The sequence below is a fragment of the Dermacentor andersoni genome, chromosome 3 (assembly GCF_023375885.2).
Source record: "Dermacentor andersoni chromosome 3, qqDerAnde1_hic_scaffold, whole genome shotgun sequence".
Classification (NCBI taxonomy): domain Eukaryota; kingdom Metazoa; phylum Arthropoda; class Arachnida; order Ixodida; family Ixodidae; genus Dermacentor; species Dermacentor andersoni.
In genome coordinates this window covers 1,873,502-1,892,412 of record NC_092816.1, presented here as the reverse complement: position 1 = coordinate 1,892,412, position 18,911 = coordinate 1,873,502, and the positions used below count along the sequence as shown (strand labels likewise).

At 46.1% G+C, this 18,911-nt stretch overlaps 1 protein-coding gene across 1 annotated transcript in view; it reads left to right on the top strand.

The window, feature by feature from the left end:
- LOC126520635 (monocarboxylate transporter 13-like) overlaps positions 1-18,911 on the top strand; it is a 131,919-nt gene that overhangs the window by 46,547 nt on the left and 66,461 nt on the right. The window contains exon 3 of the mRNA XM_050169432.2: positions 10,789-10,932. Coding sequence (XP_050025389.1) covers positions 10,789-10,932 — 144 coding nt within the window. The remainder of the gene's footprint in view (positions 1-10,788; positions 10,933-18,911) is intronic.

Below are 18,911 nucleotides of genomic sequence, written 5' to 3'. Positions count from 1 at the left end.
AGAAACTTAAAATGTACAAAAGCAAAATTAAATTTCTTGTATGTGCCACAAAGAGTAACCTGTAGTCAGCGAAAGCACCAATGCTTTTATGCGGACCACTGTGTATTTGCCTTCAACAAGGCACAACACAAGGACACATTTTCGAACCCTCCTCCCTTCCATGCCTTCACCCTGCTCCTCCATCGCTCGTCTAATTTCTTGTATTTGTTCCTGCACGAGCCATAGTTTAAGCAAAGACATACTGTTACGGGGTTACAGCAGCAAAATAAATGCACAGCACATCCCTCTATTTCATCATATACAGTTGTCAATGTGTTGGGAAAGTAGCAGTCATCAAACACTATTGGAAAGTAAAAAAAAGAACAAAATACACATAGAAATAATACAATACTCTAGTCTCTTTTGTACATTTGCTAGCGAAAGTTCATCAGAAAATTCCTGCCACATGTTTTGCTTCTGCTATCCCCAGTCACTTGTCAGAACCGTGTGATGCACAAAATCTTTTATTTTCCTGAATGACGATACTTTGGGAACTTGTATTTTATGGAAGTAGAGCGGTACATAAGATGATCGCGTTCTTTTGCCGTAGTTCGTGAATGCTTTAGCCCGAATGAATGTTTCAGTCTTGCGCAGATCGCGGGTTTTGACGTTTTTTGTTTTAAAGAATTCATGAAAATAATGCTTCGTAAGTATCACGGAAAGAAAAAGTTGTTTAACTTCAAATATACTATGTTCGGCCATCAGCTCACTGTGGCCGATGGAGTTGCTGTTTGTTCCGTATGCTATATTATTCGTTATTTTTTGTATTATTCTATTTAACACGTCTAGCCTATATGGCGAAGCAAGTCCGTAGATCGTAATGCGATATCGTAATATGGTTTCCCCTAGAGCTTTATATGCGAGTTTTCTTAACCGAACGTCACATACTGATCTGATTTTGTACATGACTGCACATACTGCTCGGAGTCTTATAGCTACATATTGTATGTGATGGACAAATGAAAAATATTTATCGAAAATAACACCAAGGTAGTTTATTTTTGTGGCATACTGCATACTTTGGCAAGAGCATCCAATGCAGTATTCACTATGCAGGTATAGATGTTCAGCTAGCTGCACTTTCTTGTGTTGGCTGTGAAAGCAGATTAACAGTGTTTTTGGTTTGTTCACAAATATGCAGTTGTTTTTAAACCATGCCATTATCTTGTATATATCGTCCTGTAACAAAGTAACGCATTCATTAACATTTTCGTGGGGTAATATTAAAGCAGTATCATCCGACAATTAGTATAACTTTGAGTTTAGCGCTAGATGGGTGAAGTCGTTCACATACAAATTAAAAAGTAGTGGGCCTAGTACGGATCTTTGCGGGACTCCATGCTTTATGTGTATTAACTCGCTGTCTATATTTTGAATTCGAACGACCTGATAACGATTTTTGAAGTAGTCTTTAAAAACCTCTATGAAAGGCCCGCGGAATCCTATTTGAGCTAATTTTTCAAGGAGTATTTCTGGGATCTAACGTGTCGAAAGCTTTCTTCAGATCTAAGAAAAGCCCAATTACTATCTTATTTTTATCTATTTCACTGTTGACTACGTCTGCAAAGTCCTCTAGTAGTGTGATTGTGCTTTTCTTGCAACGAAACCCATATTGTAAATTAGACAACAGATGAAACTTTTCGCAAAAGGAAAACATGTTCTTGTGCATAAGCTTTTCTAGAACACATGACAATGTCGGCAAGATTGCTATAGGTCTGTAGATTTCGCACTGTTGCCTTTTGCCGTTTTTGTAAATTGACCTAATCAAAGCTATTTTCATTGCGTTGGGAATCTGACCCGTCCTAAAAACTTCAGAGTAAATATATAGCAGCACACTCTTCAAACAAGCAAAGTTGAAAAATATCTCAAGAAATCTAATCCCATCATGTCCTGACATTCTAGTAATGGAAAATGACCTTATTACATCCCAAACATCGAGAACAGTTACCTCACTCAAATATGCAGTTGACGTTAGATTTGATTGTTATGTCACCTGTACCCCTAGGGGAATTTTCCTTAAGTTTCTGAACAGTATTAGCAAAGCAGTTATTAAATTCGTTTGCTATTTCAGCCATTTGTCTTCTGGGGAAATTATTACTTATGGTTTCGTCTATGTTGCGTTTTGTTTGTCTGCCTGTTAAGGAATTTGCTATGTTCCACGATTTTCTGAAATTAAGTTTACACTCGTTCAGCTCATTGCTATAGTATTTATTCCTTGCTAGCCTTAGTGAAGCTGTTAGCTTATTTCTCTTAACTGCACGTCTGATTGATTAGCCCTATTTCGGGGCCACAGCTTTTCTTTGATGTAACTTAACTCTTTAATTTCCTTGGTAATCCATGGTTTCCCGATTTTCTTCTTTTTCATAGTAATTATCTTTCGGCTTTTATCATAAATTGATTTAAATATGCCAATCAGCTTCTCGTATGCTTGTAAATTATTTAGTGTTAAGGGATATCATTGGGACACCTTATTAATAAATCTATAAATCTTCTGGTTATCGAAGATGTGAAATTCCTGTTTGGTTTCCGCACGTGAATTCGTTAAGTCTTCACTAAATATTGTGAGAGCAATGAAATAATGGTCAGCAACTTTTTCTTTTACAATACTTCTTACAGGTTGCATGCTAGAAACACGCGTTAGTATGTGGTCAATACATGACGTCGTAAGTTTTTTCCCTAAGAATTCTCCTCGTGTAATTCCTGTGATGTTATTTTCTAAGCCATAACTTGAAATGAGAGTCAAATAGTGACTGGCATAATTTTTAGTAGTAGAAGAGGTATCTATGTTGAGATCACCTACCAGAATTATGTTATCTTTTTTCTCTAGTGTCATTAAGAGATGCTGCAATTCCCCCCGAAATATGCCTATATTTCTGTCTGGTGGCCTGTAGATAGCGCAGATTATGAATGATGCACGTGCACATTCCACTAATAACAGCAGCATCTCTGCTTCTTTGATAGCTATGCTCAGTCTTTCGCATAGCCAATTGTTTCTAACGTATATTATAACACCTCCTCCTCTTCTCTCGAGACGGCATACCGAAAATTGTTCAAAATCTTTTATTTGATATAACTTAGCATTGGTTTCGTCTACATTCACTTCGGTCAGCATAATGATATCTAATGAGTCTTTATATGGCTCCAAATAAAGCTCTAATAGATGCAAATTTTTGTGTATGTTTTTGATGTTAATGTGAGTCAGATCAAGACATGCAGTTTTTCCTTCCTCGCAGGTGTATCTCTGCCGGTAATTTACCCAGCGTTTAATTGAGTTAGATTCTACTTCAATGTCTACGTCATTTTGGATAAACTCGCTTCATTTTCAATTCTGATAACACCGGCTCCTTCTTGTTTTCTTACGAATACTTTACCATTCTTCACCTACGCGAACTTGTACGACTTTTCTTTAGCTGCGTCCTTCGCCATCCACAACAACTTCCTCGCATATGATGTCAGGTTTTCATTAATGAAGATTTTATCGGACTTTAGCTGAAGTTTTTTTGGCTAGCCATGCATTTCTAATTTAACTGTTAGAGAATCTAACCAGTATAGGCGGAGTTGCCCCTGTCCAAACTCCAATTCTGTGAATTGCCTCTATCTGTCCTTCCATTGGCTTAGTCAGACCCAATTTGGCAGCACAATTGTTCAAGATATCTCTCAGGTTTTCATTCTTTGAGTGAGGTATTCCGTGGATTTCCATAATAGTTCTCCGAGAGTACTCTTCTAAACTTTCAATGGTTAGTTTCATCTGCGTGACCTCATCTGCCAGACTGTCGGATTTCGCACCTAGGTTCACGGTTGTCGTCTGCAGATTTTTAATCTCTTCCTTTCGTGTTTGAATCGCCTTCAGTAGCGTGTCGTACTGCGAACAAATGTGTTCCAATGAACCCTCCATTCCTACAATTTGCTTATGTTGTTCCTCCAGCTTAAACAGTGTGTCATCATGTTTCAGCAATTGTGTTTCAGCAGTTTTTTCTAATTTTGCCAGGCGTTCCAACATATTGCTGAACTTCGACGACAGTGACTCAATTGAAGCCATGACATCGTTCAGTGAAGGCTCTTTCATCGCTGCCTTTTCATTCTCGTTTTTGTGCTATTCATGCGCTATCTTGCGAACCCGAGTGTCGGCCGCTTTGCAAGTCTGGCATGTCCAAGAATCAATGTCAGAGTCGCTCATGCTTTTATAGGCAGTTTTAGTTACTCCTGCGCATTTACCTATATGGTACTTATTATGGCATAGACCACATAAAATTCTATCGGATGAAAGAGCCTTCATGCACACAAGACAATCAGTGTTTTCCATTTCACTCGTGTCAGCAATGTCAAAGACCGAAACAACAGTACAAACAAAGCAGAAGTGCAGTCCAGAAACGCCCCTTTGATTAAAACAAGCAAGATGAAAAAATTGAGAGTTCATACCTAAAAAAGACACGGGGCGTTTCCTTCCGTCAGCGCCGTTCAAGGGCCCCGCTGGACTGCAACGATGCGATGATCCGCTTCTCTTTTAAAGTGTGAAGGGTCTCGGTTGCCACTTGCTCATTTGCTGCCGATAATGACGTCATCCGGTCACGATGATCACTGCATCTTTTGTTGCTCCTTGCCGTGCCGCATCTCGTTCCCGTGCAGGGCCGACGGATAGCCTAAAAAGGAGACAGAGCGTTTCTTTCCGTCAGCGCCGTTCAAGGGCCCCGCTGGACTGCAACGATGCGATGATCCGCTTCTCTTTTAAAGCGTGAAGGGTCCCGGTCGCCACTTGCTCATTCGCTGCCGAATATGACGTCATCCGGTCACGATGATCACTGGATCTTTTGTAGCTCCTTGCAGTGCCGCATATCGTTCCCGTGCAGGGCCGTCGGATAGCCTACAAAGGACACAGAGCGTTTCTTTCCGTCAGCGCCGTTCAAGGGCCCCGCTGGACTGCCCAACTTTTCACACCCATATTTCAAGCAGAATTACTAGCAATTATAATAGAATTACGAGAACTGCCCCACAATGGCCCATTAGCTGTTATTGTGACCAACTCGCTATCTGTATGTACAACACTTACTGCATCTTTAAATTCAAGAATTCAAAGAGCATTTCGCTAGATGGTACCTCCGTACTTATGGAGAGAATGTTTACTCTGGGTACCGGAACATCGTGGGTTGCACTTGAATGAAATGGCTGATTCACTCACACGAGCATCCCTCAACAGCCCTGTCATATATGTTTTGCCGACATCAGCTTATGTCGCCGCGGCTAGGTACAATATTTCACTATACCGCAAAGCTCTGCAATATCCATGCTAACACCGTCTTCTGAATCCCACCATATTGGCTTCCCATGGAATAATAATTGGTGTGCTTCAAGGCAATCGGAAGTTTCTTGTACAAAATTGAGATATCCTATACCTCCTCTAAATTTTTTACTTACAAAGGTCTGGTCTCGCTATGTCTCCTCTATGTTCTTTTTGTAGTGCACCTAAAACTATCGAACATTATTTCTCTCCTTCCACCGCTTTCTAAGACAAAGAAAACTTTTAGAATACTCTTTTATCAAGCTTGGGATATCGCTAAACTCGCCAACCATCCTTTATTTTGGGGCGAGTTCACTGGGATCAAGCCTCAGGGATGCTTTTCTTGCAGTTTACAATTTTATTAGAGAGACAAAAAGGGTACCTTGATGAATTTCGAAAATTATCAATATTTCCTATATTTCATTTTTTTACGTTAACTTATTTTACCCGAATTCTTAACAATATTTTCATTACACTTCTAAATTACGATTCTATGGTCCCACGCTCTACTACTCTAGTTTTGCTTTACTTCTAAGCATACGGAAAACCGCCTGCTTCTTGGCCAACTCCCCCTTGTGGGCATGCGCCACTGTTTAGGATACAAGACAAGACAAGACAAGACAAGATAGACGCGTGCTTTCAAGTTGCATTGCTACGAGCCTGCTAACGCGCGTCAGAACAAAGCCTATGAAACTTCTGTGTCGGTTTTAGGGAAGCAGACGCGCTCCTGTGTTTTTTCGTAGCACGTTGAAGAAGGCAACGAAGAGTCGCGCCGCCATCACTAGAGTGTGTATGTTTCAGGCTGACACACTCACAGACCCTAAACACAACTTTTCAGCTTACGTACACACTACGCTGCAAAGTCAGCTTGTTTCGCGAACAGAATGCGCGGCGAGAAAGAGATAGGTCGAAAAACCTTTCCTCGCTTTTCAGAGGTCGAGAAAGGCAGCTAGAGCTTGAGGAGCGCGGTTGCTACGAAAACGTTGATGTTTCGCACACCACATCTAGCGAAAAACACCACGTGACTTCCGCCAGATACTGTTCAACTGATCCTAGCTAGTCGGGGCTTCTGCTACGCTTTCCGTCCTCCATGCCTCTAGTAGTTATTGTAGGAAACTCTATGGCTGGTTGCGATCCTGCAGTCCAGGCAGGATCTTCACCCTCTGCACTGCTGCTATATATTGCTAGCTTCTTTCCACTGCAGACAATGCGCCGAAGTTTATTTTGTAATTGTAGAGTGGCGCAATACCTGTGGTAATTACCTAGTTAGCCCAGTAGGCATCCAAGACGTTCATTAAAGACCAGCGCACACCTAATGCCATGAACTCAGTGACCCAAGTTGGTATCAAACATTCAGGAACATTACATAGACAGTGCTCTAAGTTCCGCGCTTGCTGGACAATGGAATCCCTGCCTTCAACTCGCAGGGTCCAGAAATGGTGTGAAGGAAAGAAAGGCATATCCGACCCCTTCGACCACGGCGAAACATGTCCGTCTCCATAGAGTGCGCAGGCGCTGGAGAATGAGTCAGGCGCATGACAGGAACCCCAGCCATCTACGCGTGCGGTAGGCTCTAGCGGTGCAGGGCCGTCCCTAGTGCCCAAACACCCTCTGCAAAATAAGCGGACCCACTACGATGATAAAATTCGACCGTAAGGTCCCCAATAGCTGTCCTTTAAGTTAAGCAGTTAAGGTTTAAGGTTTGTTAGAAAACGAAGACGGTCACTGACCAAGGTAAAAAAAAAAAATAACGTACTGGAACCCGTACGGGTACCTCGTTAACAACGAAATGTCGGCTAAGCGCAAGGTTCTCAAGTAGCGTTCAGCATTTGACGCAAAGTTCGGGACTACACGTGGTTTTGAGCTTGTAAGGTGTGAATAAATGTATGCTGTGTGTTTCGTTACGTGATTTCTGTGTCCTAGAGCCCATAAGCTGTCCGCCGCACCCGCCAGAACTTTGATGTGCACCACAGGCGATAATTATCATCATCATCATCAGCCTGGTTATGCCCACTGCAGGGCAAAGGCCTCTCCCATACTTCTCCAACTACCCCGGTCATGTACTAATTGTGGCCATGTTGTCCCTGCAAACTTCTTAATCTCATCCGCCCACCTAACTTTCTGCCGCCCTCTGCTACGCTTTCCTTCCCTTGGAATCCATTCCGTAACTCTTAATGACCAGCGGTTATCTTCCGTCCTCATTACGTGTCCTGCCCATGCCCATTTCTTTTTCTTGATTTCAACTAAGATATCATTAACTCGCGTTTGTTCCCTCACCCAATCTGCTCTTTTCTTATCCCTCAACGTTACACCTATCATTCTTCTTTCCATAACTCGTTGCGTCGTCCTCAATTTAAGTAGAACCCTTTTCGTAAGCCTCCAGGTTTCTGCCCCGTACGTGAGTACTGGTAAGACACAGCTGTTATAAACTTTTCTCTTGAGGGATAATGGCAACCTGCTCTTCATGATCTGAGAATGCCTGCCAAACGCACCCCAGCCCATTCTTATTCTTCTGATTATTTCAGTCTCATGATCCGGATCCGCAGTCACTACCTGTTCCCTTACCACTTCCAGTGCCTCACTACCTATTGTAAACTGCTGTTCCCTTCCGAGACTGTTAAACATTACTTTAGTTTTCTGCAGGTATACAGCCTAGCCTGCTAGGTATACAGCCTGCTAGGTATACAGCCTAGCCGATGTCTTCTTTTTTTATTTACAGGCAACTGACGTTATCCATTGAACTGCCCAGGAAAAGCTAAAGTCCCTCAATCATTTAAAAGTACCGCCAGGCTTTGATCCAGCCGACAACGCCTGCGATAGGCTGATCGGTGACATGTGACCTTGCTCCGCCCCTTTGCCGCCATGAAAGTTCCTGCGCGCTGGGCGAAGAGCGCGCGTTTCGCCTGTTGTGCTTTGCACATCGCTGCGATAATTTCGTTCCGAGAGGTCCGAAATGCCTTGTTGCTGTGCGGTTGTGTGCCGAAACCGGACGAAGGATGGCAAGAAGTTATTTTGCATCGCGCGCGGCAACCAGAACCTAACCAGGCGAAAAGTATGGTTACACAGAATTGCACGGCCGGACTTTGAACCGTCGCACGACTATGCGAGGCAAGTAAGATACAACGATACAAAGGTGCCATAGAAAGTATACACGTGCGTGTGTCGAGCGGTGATAGTATTTCACTCGCGTGCATGAATGTTGAGGGCCGAAGTTTGTGGAGATTATTTATTTTAGTTCGCTGTGAACCCGCTGAATAGATCGGCATAACCTAGGATGCGAAAGACCGAAATGCCTTGTTGCTGTGCGGATGGGTGCCGAGATCAGACGGAGGACGACAAGAAGTTATTTTGCATCCCGCGCAGCAAACAAAACCTAACCAGAAGGTAATTCTGGTTGCATAGAAATGGACGGAAAGACTGAACCGTCGGTAACTGCACGACTATGCGAGGAAAGTTACGTAGAGCGATACGAAGGTGCGAGAGAAAGTATGCACCTGTTTGTGCAGAGCTGCAGTATTATTTCATTCGCGCGCATGAATGTTGTCGGCCGAAGTTTGTGGAGATTACTGATTTTAGTGCATTACGAGCCCGTTGACTTAGCAAGTGCAGTATGACCTAGCATGCAAGTAAATAGTGGGGCAGAAACGCATTAACTCGCTGACAAATATCCGCATTGCGTTACGTGCGATAAAAAATAAAATTCAGCAGCGAATTCTACTTTTACACTTTCCTGTGTTTGTGCGCGCGTTGTTAACTGCGCTTTACAACATGTCCAAAATGTAATTTCCAATATCCTAATCGTATTTTGTGCATTGCATATGTGAATAAATATATTGCTAAGTGCCTGCATTACTCTGTTTTTAAAAACGAATACTGCATAGACACAGCTACTGGCCGTCAAATAGTAAAGCGTCATACAGTATATCAAACTACATTACATACAGCTGCGAGCTCGTTCCTTCCAAGTTTCCCTTACACTCGAAGATGTTTCAGTAATCGGCAATGCCATTTTACTGATGAAAAACACACAACTGCAAATGAACATAAGAAAAACGCCACAAGCGATACGCGGATTGCCAGCAAAACACAGTGCAGTAAGCTGGGTCAATCCGCGTGCGTTTCGTATAAGGGCCCTCTAATTCTTACGGGGATTTAGCGGTGCACGGAGGCGAACAGGGATAAACACAACAATGCGCGTCATGATTCGAGTTTACGCGGCGACGTCGCACGGTTCACGAGAACAGTCAACCACATTCACACACGCGCACACACTACGCTCGATGTTGGTGTGCCGCGAGATCAGAACGCGCTGGCAGCCCGAACACGATCGAGGAGACACACTGACACGATCCATACCACCTCTTCATCATGTCACGACAGTTGCACTGACTCGTAGCATTGAACCACAAGACACAGCAGTCGTCGTGTAATCGCTACACGACAGACACACTCAGCGACAAGAAGTCTGTTGGCGCACTCGTTTCCACAAACACACAGGATGTTGTTTAGTTGCCGTAAGGGTCGCGCGCTTTGAGAATCGCACGTTAGAGCGACGTTATGTCGAAAGTTTTCCGGTCCAAGCGACTGTCAGCCTTCATTTTTACACGACTTCTTCGTTCAATGCAAGCGCTATGTGTACGCAGCACACTTACATGCAAAAGACTTCACAGAGCATACGGGATTAAGCGTAAGCAATCACCAAGGCTCGCGCGGCGATTGAGCGCAAACGAACGAAATGTAAACACGCGGAATCGAGGCGATCAAGCCCTCATTACGCTCTCTTTAGCTATTTTCTTGGAGCACTTATTTGAAATTAAAGGACTAAATTTAGCAGTTCGGGTCCTTCTTTCGTTTTTCGCCACAGTCAGGCACCAGAAGGTTTTATTTCCGTGCGTATGCAGATATTTTTTCACCTCACGAATGCCGCGGCGCCGCGGTTTAGCGTGGGCGCCGTCTGCTACAGGAACTTCCAAGGTGGCGCGCGCGGCAGATGGCGCTACCTTGGAAATTATAGAGGGACCTTAGGAAAAGCAGCTTCGCTGGCTATCGGGCAGCTTTTAGCGAGATCGCGCAAATATGTTCTCTCTATTTCTTCTCTTTTTTTTCTTCCCAAGCTCTGGCTGATTGTAGGAAGGATTTTTCTGAAGAATAACTTTAGATATTTTATCCTAATATTCATCATTATGACTTTTCAAAAAAGAAACGGCATAGACGATAGTACACCTCTTTATTTATTAAAAAGAAAGTTTGGTTCATGGCTTGTCCTACCTTAATGAACGGCTCCCTATGTCTTCTTAGAAGTATCGATGACCGGTGATTAACCTGCAAACTGAAGTTGCTAAACAGCTTGATAGCGAGAGGTAACGACGAAGACACAAGGAAGGAAAAATACAGTGCAGCGATGTACGAGTGCCAACTTGCGCAAATGTCATTTCTTCTGCTGAATTGATGTCGCCTTGCTCACTTTCATGCAGACCCAGTTTTCGGCTACCTGTGTTCGCGCTTTTCCTGTCGAGTGGTTCTGCTGTGCTGCGGATTCGTTGGCCCACTTGGAGTCATCCTCTGCTACTTCGCCCCCAATGTCACCTTCATAGCTGTCTTCTACGGAACACTTAATGGTGCGTACACGGACACAATAGGAAAGCATAGGAAAATAGGAAAGGGCATAGAAGGGTGGCGGGAAAACAGTGAATTAGCGTTTGACTTATCTTACATGGGTAATGGACAAAGGGTGCAACAGAAGGTCCCTGACTAATGTATGCTGGCGACATAGCGCTACTAGCGAACAATGTAAAATATTTACAGACAGTTGCGAATGTCTGTGACAACGCAGCGTAATCTAGGCAACTTTAGCACAGGAAATAGGTAATCTTAATGTTTAATGAAGAGGCGAGTAATTGCGTGGTGTCAGTTAAACAGCAAGTCATCGTCGCTGTCATCATCATCATCCTATTTTATGGACGAAGGCCTCTCCCGGCGATCTCCAATTACCCCTATCCTGTGCCAACCGATTCCAACTAGCACCCGCAAATTTCCTAATTTCGTCGCACAACCTAGTTTTCTGCCGCCCTCTACTGCGCTTCCCTTCTCTTGGCACCCATTCTGTCACCCTAACGGTCCAACGGTTATATAATCTGCATGTGACATGACCTGGCCAGTGCCATTTTTTTCTATTAATGTCCATTAGAACCTTGTCTATACCCGTTTGCTCTCTGATCCAAACCACTCTCTTTCTGTGTCTTAAAGTTATGCCTAGCAATCTTCGTTCCATCGCCCTTTCCGCGGTCCTTAACTTGTTCCCAAGCTTTTTTGTCAGTCTCCAAGTCTCTGCCCCATATATCAGCACCGGTAAAATGCACTGATTGTATACGTTCCTTTTCAATGATAACGGTAAGCTCCCAGTCAGGAGCACACGATGTGTGCCGTATGCGATCCAACCCATTTTTTATTCTTCTGTGAACTTCCTTCTCATGGTCAGGGTTCCCTGTGATTAGTTGACCTAGGTAAAGGTACTCCTTCACAGACTCTAGAGGCTGACTTGCGATCTTGATCTCTTGATCCCTCGCCCGGTTATTTATCATTATCTTTGTCTTTTGCACATTAATCTTCAACTCCACTCTTACACTCTCTCTGTTAAGGTCCTCAATCATTTTTTGTAACTCGTCCGCAGTGTTGCTGAATAGAACAATGTCATCGGCAAACCGAACGTTGCTGAGGTATTCGCCGTCAATCATTACTCCTAAACTTTCCCAATTTATTACCTTGAATACTTCTTCCAAGCATGCAGTGAATAGCATTAAAGAGATTGTGTCTCCTTGTCTGACGCCTTTCTTTATAGTATCTTGCTACATTTCTTGTGCAGAATTAAGGTAGCTGTAGAACCTCTGTAGATATTGCCAAGGTATTTATGTAAGCATTCAGTACTCCTTGATCCTGTATGACTGCTGGTATCTCTACTGAATCAAATGCCTTTTCGTAATCTACGGAAGCCATATAGAAAGGCTTATTGTATTCTGCGGATTTCTCGATAACCAGATTAATGACATGGATCTCATTCATTGTAAAGTATCCCTTCCTGAAGCCAGCCTGTTCCTTTGGTTGACTCAAGTCCAGTGTTGCCCTTATTCTATTGGGGATTATTTTGGTAAATATTTTTGTAATACTGGGAGTAAGCTAATGGGCCTATAATTTTTCAGTTCTTTAACGTCTCCGTTTTTGTGTATTAGTATAAGGTTTGCATTCTTCCAGTTTTCTGGCACCCTTGTAGTCGATAGACACTTCGTATAAAGAACCGCCAGTTTTCCTAGCATTATGTCTCCTCCATCTTTGATTAAATCGACTATTATTCCATCTTCTCCTGCCACTTTTCACCTTTTCATGCCTTGCGAGGCCCTCCTGACCTCATCTCTAGTTATAAGGGGAGTTTCTGTACACTGTTCATTATTGTTCCGAATGAAGTACTCCTGAGTCCTCTGGGTACTGTACAGGTCAGTATAGAATTCTCCCGCTGCTCTTATTATACCTTCAAGTTTGCTGATAATATTACCCCGCTAATCTTTGAGTGCATAAATTTTGGTTTGTCCTATGCAAGTGATAGCCTTGTTGTAGTAACTAACCTCGTTGTAATGAATACCGGGCCTAAGTGTGATAGCCAGATCACGTGGGAAGTTAGAAATAGGAAATTGACTATTGATTACTGTCTGATGACATAAGGAAATTATGATAAGTCGAAAGGATTGGTCATTGAGGAGGAAGGGTACAGCCACATAGGGCCCACTGAGCCCACATTGGTTCATTAGCCGTCTGCAAGACGCCTTGGCAAGATCACTAAGATGGCGTCTTACCAAAATTTTGTCGTATGTCTTAAAACGTCTTGTAGCCGCCGTGAAGACCATCTAATGCACCACCAAATAAACAAGACATCTTGTATCCGTTTGAAAACGGCTATAAGACGTTTCGCGATAAGTTTCGTAGCCATTTTGAAATGGGGGTAAGAAATTTTGCTAGGCGTTTTGTAGCAGTCCTAAAAATGTTTTCCCCAACAGACCTTTGAAGATTAAGGTACGATACCTTCTAGTCAATATATGTGTAACGTAGCCCTATAATTTAGTAAAGCAATTCATTGAGCGAGATTTGTAAATTCGTTTAGTGTCAGGTCATTTAAGACCCTAAGGTAACGTATGTACAAACCATTCAAAGCTTTTTAAAAGTGGCGCAATTTCTAGTCAGAAATGTTTAGCATTCATTGCAAGCATCAGTACGTTAAAGCTGTACAGAATAGCACCAATTGTTCATAGGGCTAAGGAATAGTTGAAAACTGACAAGACCTACCAAACCTGTCGCTCTACAGTGGGAGCGCTATTGTCAGCGGAAGCATTAGCCCACAGATTAGAGATAGAGAGAGAGAGAGAGAGAAGGTAGTAACGCGTCGGATGGTCTACCGCGACAATTATCCAGCCACTGCCAGCAGGAGAGCAGGGGAGCGGTCCATAAAGGTCGATTGCAATGCCTTCAAAAGGGCGGGCAGGACAAGATAATGGCTGCAGCTCAACGGTTGTATAGTGAAACGTCATCAGTTATTTGCATGCGAGACAGGGCCGCATATATTTACGGACAAAAGTCTACATCCCAGGCCAGTAGTGGCGTTGGCGGAGCCGCTGATGCGTTTCCAGCCCGCCAGCGTGAGCATGTTGCGGGTCACTATGCAAGTATGCACACACTACGTATCGTAAGTGTTTGGACGTGACTGAAGCCATTTACGTCAGCCCTCCTGGTAGTTGCGGCGGTATAAAAGTACATCGCGTATTGAGAAATTCATGACTTGGTGGCGAAGGGCACGGCGTTGTCCAGCGAGTGGAGAGGTGCAGAGAACTTTCAACAGGGATGCGATCCAGGGGTCTCTGTACTGTTCCGAAGGCATGTCTTCAATGGGGAGAGCATCCAACTAAATGTCGACCGCTATAGGTGGCCCTTCGTTGGATTTCATGGGCGATCGAGAGATCACATCCCAGCCTGAATGCCTGTGCCCGGATCCGTAAACGGCACGAATGTCGAATCCTTGTATACGAAGAACCTGACGACCAAGGCGACCAGAGGGACCTGTTAGGGAAGCCCACACGCAGAGGGCGTGATGGTGTGTTACAACATCGAAAGGCCTGCTGTACAAATGGGGCGAAATTTTCCTGACGCCCACAAAATTGCTACGCACTCTTTTACGATCACCGAGTAGATCGCTTCCATCTTCGTGAGGGCGCGGTTTACATAGACCACAACATGCTCAGGGAAGCCGGACTATCGTTGCGCGAAAGCTGCACAAAGGCCGGCATCACTGGTGTCCGAATGTGTTTTGGTTGGCGTAGCAGGATCATAATGGCGCAGCATGGGTGGCGAAGTAAGGGGGCGGCGCAGTGTTGCAAGCCCGTCATTGCAGGCTGGTGTCCAGTGAGAAGGTCGCTGGGGCCGGCGAGGAGCTTCATAATTTGTGCTATGATTCAGACAAAATTTCGGACGACGCGACGAAAATAAGAGGACAAGCCGACAAGTGAGAGGTACGGGGATCGATACCGCGCACCTCCACCACTTTGATAAGGTGATTTGTTGACGGCAAATGTCAGGTGAAGACAATGTGGCGGCAGCTTAGCTCAGCTAACCCTGGATAGGCAAAGCGAAGGCTTGGCTTACCTTGGTCAAGTCTTGGATTCACTTGGTTAACATTTAATTTAGCTGGAATTGGTATACTTACTTTAACAATCATCGTTAAGCCAGGTATTACGGGTATGCCTGGGTCGGTGGCTAGGCATGACTGTGATTAGGCTTGGACAGACAAGCATCATTCGACGGTGCGAAACCTGTTGTGCCACAAGGAAAGTGCAAGTGCTATACATGCAAAGAGACGCCGCGAACCTGCGCAGCATCGAAGCACAAACCGACAGGGCGCGAACGCGGTTTCTACATTGATCTTGACGATGCGACTTTACATTCCGGATCCTTTCCAGTGAAGCAGCCCGCCGGGCGATATCCCCGGGGGCGTAAGCCGCCGCTTGGCGACGACTGCTCAAAGCCTCCCGCTACGACGCAACGCTCTAAGACGCCCCGGCCTCACTCTCGAGGCGAGCGCGGGGCAGTCTACCTCTCCTTTGCATGCCCTTCCTCCCCCATCAGCAACCTTCGGTGCTCCCTTTTCTTAATAAAAAAATAATTCATTCATTCATTCCTCTTAGCCAGGCCGGCGGCGAGTCACGCGCTCATGCGGCGACCCAGCTGCGGAGAGCGCATGCACCAAGCCGGCGGCGGCGGTGGAGCTCGGCGCGGCGACTCACGCCGTGCGTTGCCAAGGCTACGGAGCGGCTGCGGTCAAATGAAGATCAACTTATTGGCGACGGCTAAACTCGTCTCAACGCGGTTAGTAAAGCTTTGGCTTTAAAAAACAGAACAGTCACAAGAGCGACGATCTCGGCGTCAACGGCTGGCGATGCACGCTCGCACCCTACATAAATGATAACGCCCCACTACTGTTGGCTCCATCTACTTGTTGTTCATTACACTGGGAATTCTTTGTATATGTGTTTGTTGGGTTGTCTTTAAATGCGTAAGGCATTTCTATGCGAACCCAACGAGGAATACCTTCCGTCTGTCCGTCACGAAAGACGATCGGTTTTAAGACAGCACCCACAACAGCGAGCCACTTCCGCCTCGTGCTGTCTCTCGCTTAAGTGGCGAGATCACAGCGCTCATGAAGCTATCAGCACTTGCCACACTCTGCCCACATCGCATATCGCTTTCAATATAGGGGCCCGCGCGTCTCTCTTTAACGCAAACTAGGCGGCGAGAACGCAACGCGCGCTGCCATTAGAAGTCGGCGCTAACTGTCCCCATCGCAGATCGCTTTAAAGATAGCGGCCCGCGCGTCTTTCTTTAACGCAAACTAAGCGGCGAGAGCACAGCGAGCGCTGCTATCTGATGTCGGCGCTAACTGTCCCCATCGCAGATGGCTTTCAAGATACGAGACCGCACGTGTCGCTCGAATGCAACCAAAGCGGCGAGAACACAGCGCGCGCTGCTATTAGAAGTCGGCGCTAACTCTCCCCATCGCAGATCGCTTTCAACATAGGGGCCCGCGCGTCTCTCTTTAACGCAAAGCAACCGGCGAAAACACAGCACGCGCTGCTATCAGAAGTCGGCGCTAACGTTCCCCATCGCAGATCGCTTTCAATACAGGAGCCCGCGCGTCTCTCGAATGCAACCTAAGCGGCAAGAACACAGCGCGCGCTGCTATCAGAAGTCGGAGCTAACTGTTACCATCGCAGATCGCTTTCAAAAAAAAAATTAAATAATGGGGATTTACGTGCCAAAACCACTTTCTGATTATGAGGCACGCCGTAGTGGAGGACTCCGGAAATTTCGACCACCTGGGGTTCTTTAACGTGCACCTAAATCTAAGTACACGGGTGTTTTCGCATTTCGCCCCCATCGAAATGCGGCCGCCGATCCAGATCGCTTTCAAGGTAAGAGCCCGCGCGTCTCTCTCGAATGCAACCTAAGCAGCGAGAACACAGCGCGCGGTGATATCATAAGTCGGCGCTAACGTTCCCCATCGCAGATAGCTTTCAAAACAGGGGCCCGAGCGTCTATCAACGCAAACTAAGCGGCGACAACACACTGCGCGCTGCTATTAGAAGTAGGCGCTAACTGTCCCCATCGCAGATCGCTTTCAAGATAAGAGCCCGCGCGTCCCTCTCCAATGCAAACTAAGCGGCGAGAACACAGCGCGCGCTGATATTACATGTCGGCGCAAACTGTCCCCATCGCAGATCGCTTTCAATATAGGGACCACTGCATCTCTCTCCAACGCAATATAAGCGGCGAGAAGCCAGCGCGCCTTGCTATGAAAAGCTTGCGCTAACTGTCCCCATCGCAGATGGCTTTGAAGATAGGGGCCCGAGCGTCTCTCTTTAACGCAAACTAAGCGGCGAGAACGCAGCGCGCGCTGCTATTAGAAGTCGGCGCTAACTGTCACCTTCGCAGATCGCTTTCAAGTTAGGGGCCTGCGCGTCTCTTTCCAATGCAAACTAAGCGGCGAGGACACATCGCGTGCTGCTATTAGAAGTCGGCGCTAACTATCCCCATAGCAGATCACTTCCAAGATAGGAGCCCGCGCGTCTCTCTCCAACGCAGTATAAGCGGCGAGGACACAGTGCACGCTGCTATAAGAAGTTTCCGCTAACTATCCCCATAGCAGATAGCTTTCAAGAAAGGAGCCCGCGCGTCCCTCTACAATGCAAACCAAGCGGCGAGAACACAGTGCGCGCTACTATTAGAATTCGGCACTAACATTGCCCATCGCAGATAGCTTTCAAGATAAGAGCCCGCGCGTCTCTCTCCAACGCAATATAAGCGGTGAGGACACAGCGCACGCTGCTCTTAGAAGGCGGCGCCAACTGTCCCCATCGCAGGTCGCTTTCAAGATAGGAGCCCGCGCGTCTCTCTCCAATGCAAACTAAGCTGCGTGAACACAGCGCGCGCTTCTATCAGAAGTCGGCGCTAACTGTCCCCATCGCAGATCGCCTTCAAGATAGGAGCCCGCGCGTCTCTCTCGAATGCAAACTAAGCGGTGAGATACACCCCGAGCTGGTATTAGAAGTCGGCGCTAACTGACCCCATCGCAGATCGCTTTCAAGATAGGGGCCCGCGCCTCTCTCTCCAACGCAAACTAAGCGGCGTGAACACAGCGCGCCCTGCTATCAGAAGTCGGCGCTGACTGTCCCCATCTCAGATCGCTTTCAAGATAAGAGCCCGCGCGTCTCTCTCGAACGCAACTAAGTGCCGAGAACAAAGCGCGCGCTGCTATCAGAAGTCAGTGCTAACTGTCCCCAGCGCAGATCGCTGTCAAGATAGGAGAACGTGCCTCTCTCTCCAATGCAAACTAAGCGGCGAGAACACTTCGCGGGCTGGTATTAGAATTCGGCGCTAACGGTCCCCATCACAGATCGCTTTCGAGATAGGGGCCTGCGCGTCTCTCTTTAACGCAAACTAAGCGGCGATAACACAGCGCGCGCTGCTATCAGAAGTCGGCGCTAACTGTACCCATCGCAGATCGCTTTCAACATACGAGCCCGCGCATCTCTCTCCAACGCAATATAAGCGGTGAGAACACTACGCGTCCTGCTGTTAGAAGTCGGCGTTAACTGTCCCCATCGCAGATCACTTTCAAGATAGGGGCCTTCCCGTCTCTCTTTAACGGAAACTAAGCGACAAGAACCCAGCGCGCACTGCTATCAGAAGTCGGCGCTAACTATCCCCATAGCAGATCGCTTTCAAGATAAGAGCCTGCGCGTCTCTCTCCAACGCAATATAACCGGCGAGAACACAACGCGCGCTGCTATTAGAAGTCGGCGCTAACTGTCCCCATCGCAGAAAGCTTTCAAGCTAGGGGCCTGCGCGTCTCCCTTTAACGCAAACTAAGCGGCGATAACACAGCGCGCGCTGCTATCAGAAATCCGCGCCAACTGTCCCCGTCGCAGAACGCTTTCAAGATGCGAGCCCGCGCATCTGTCTCCAACGCGAACTAAGCTGCGAGAACACAGCGCGCTCTGCTATC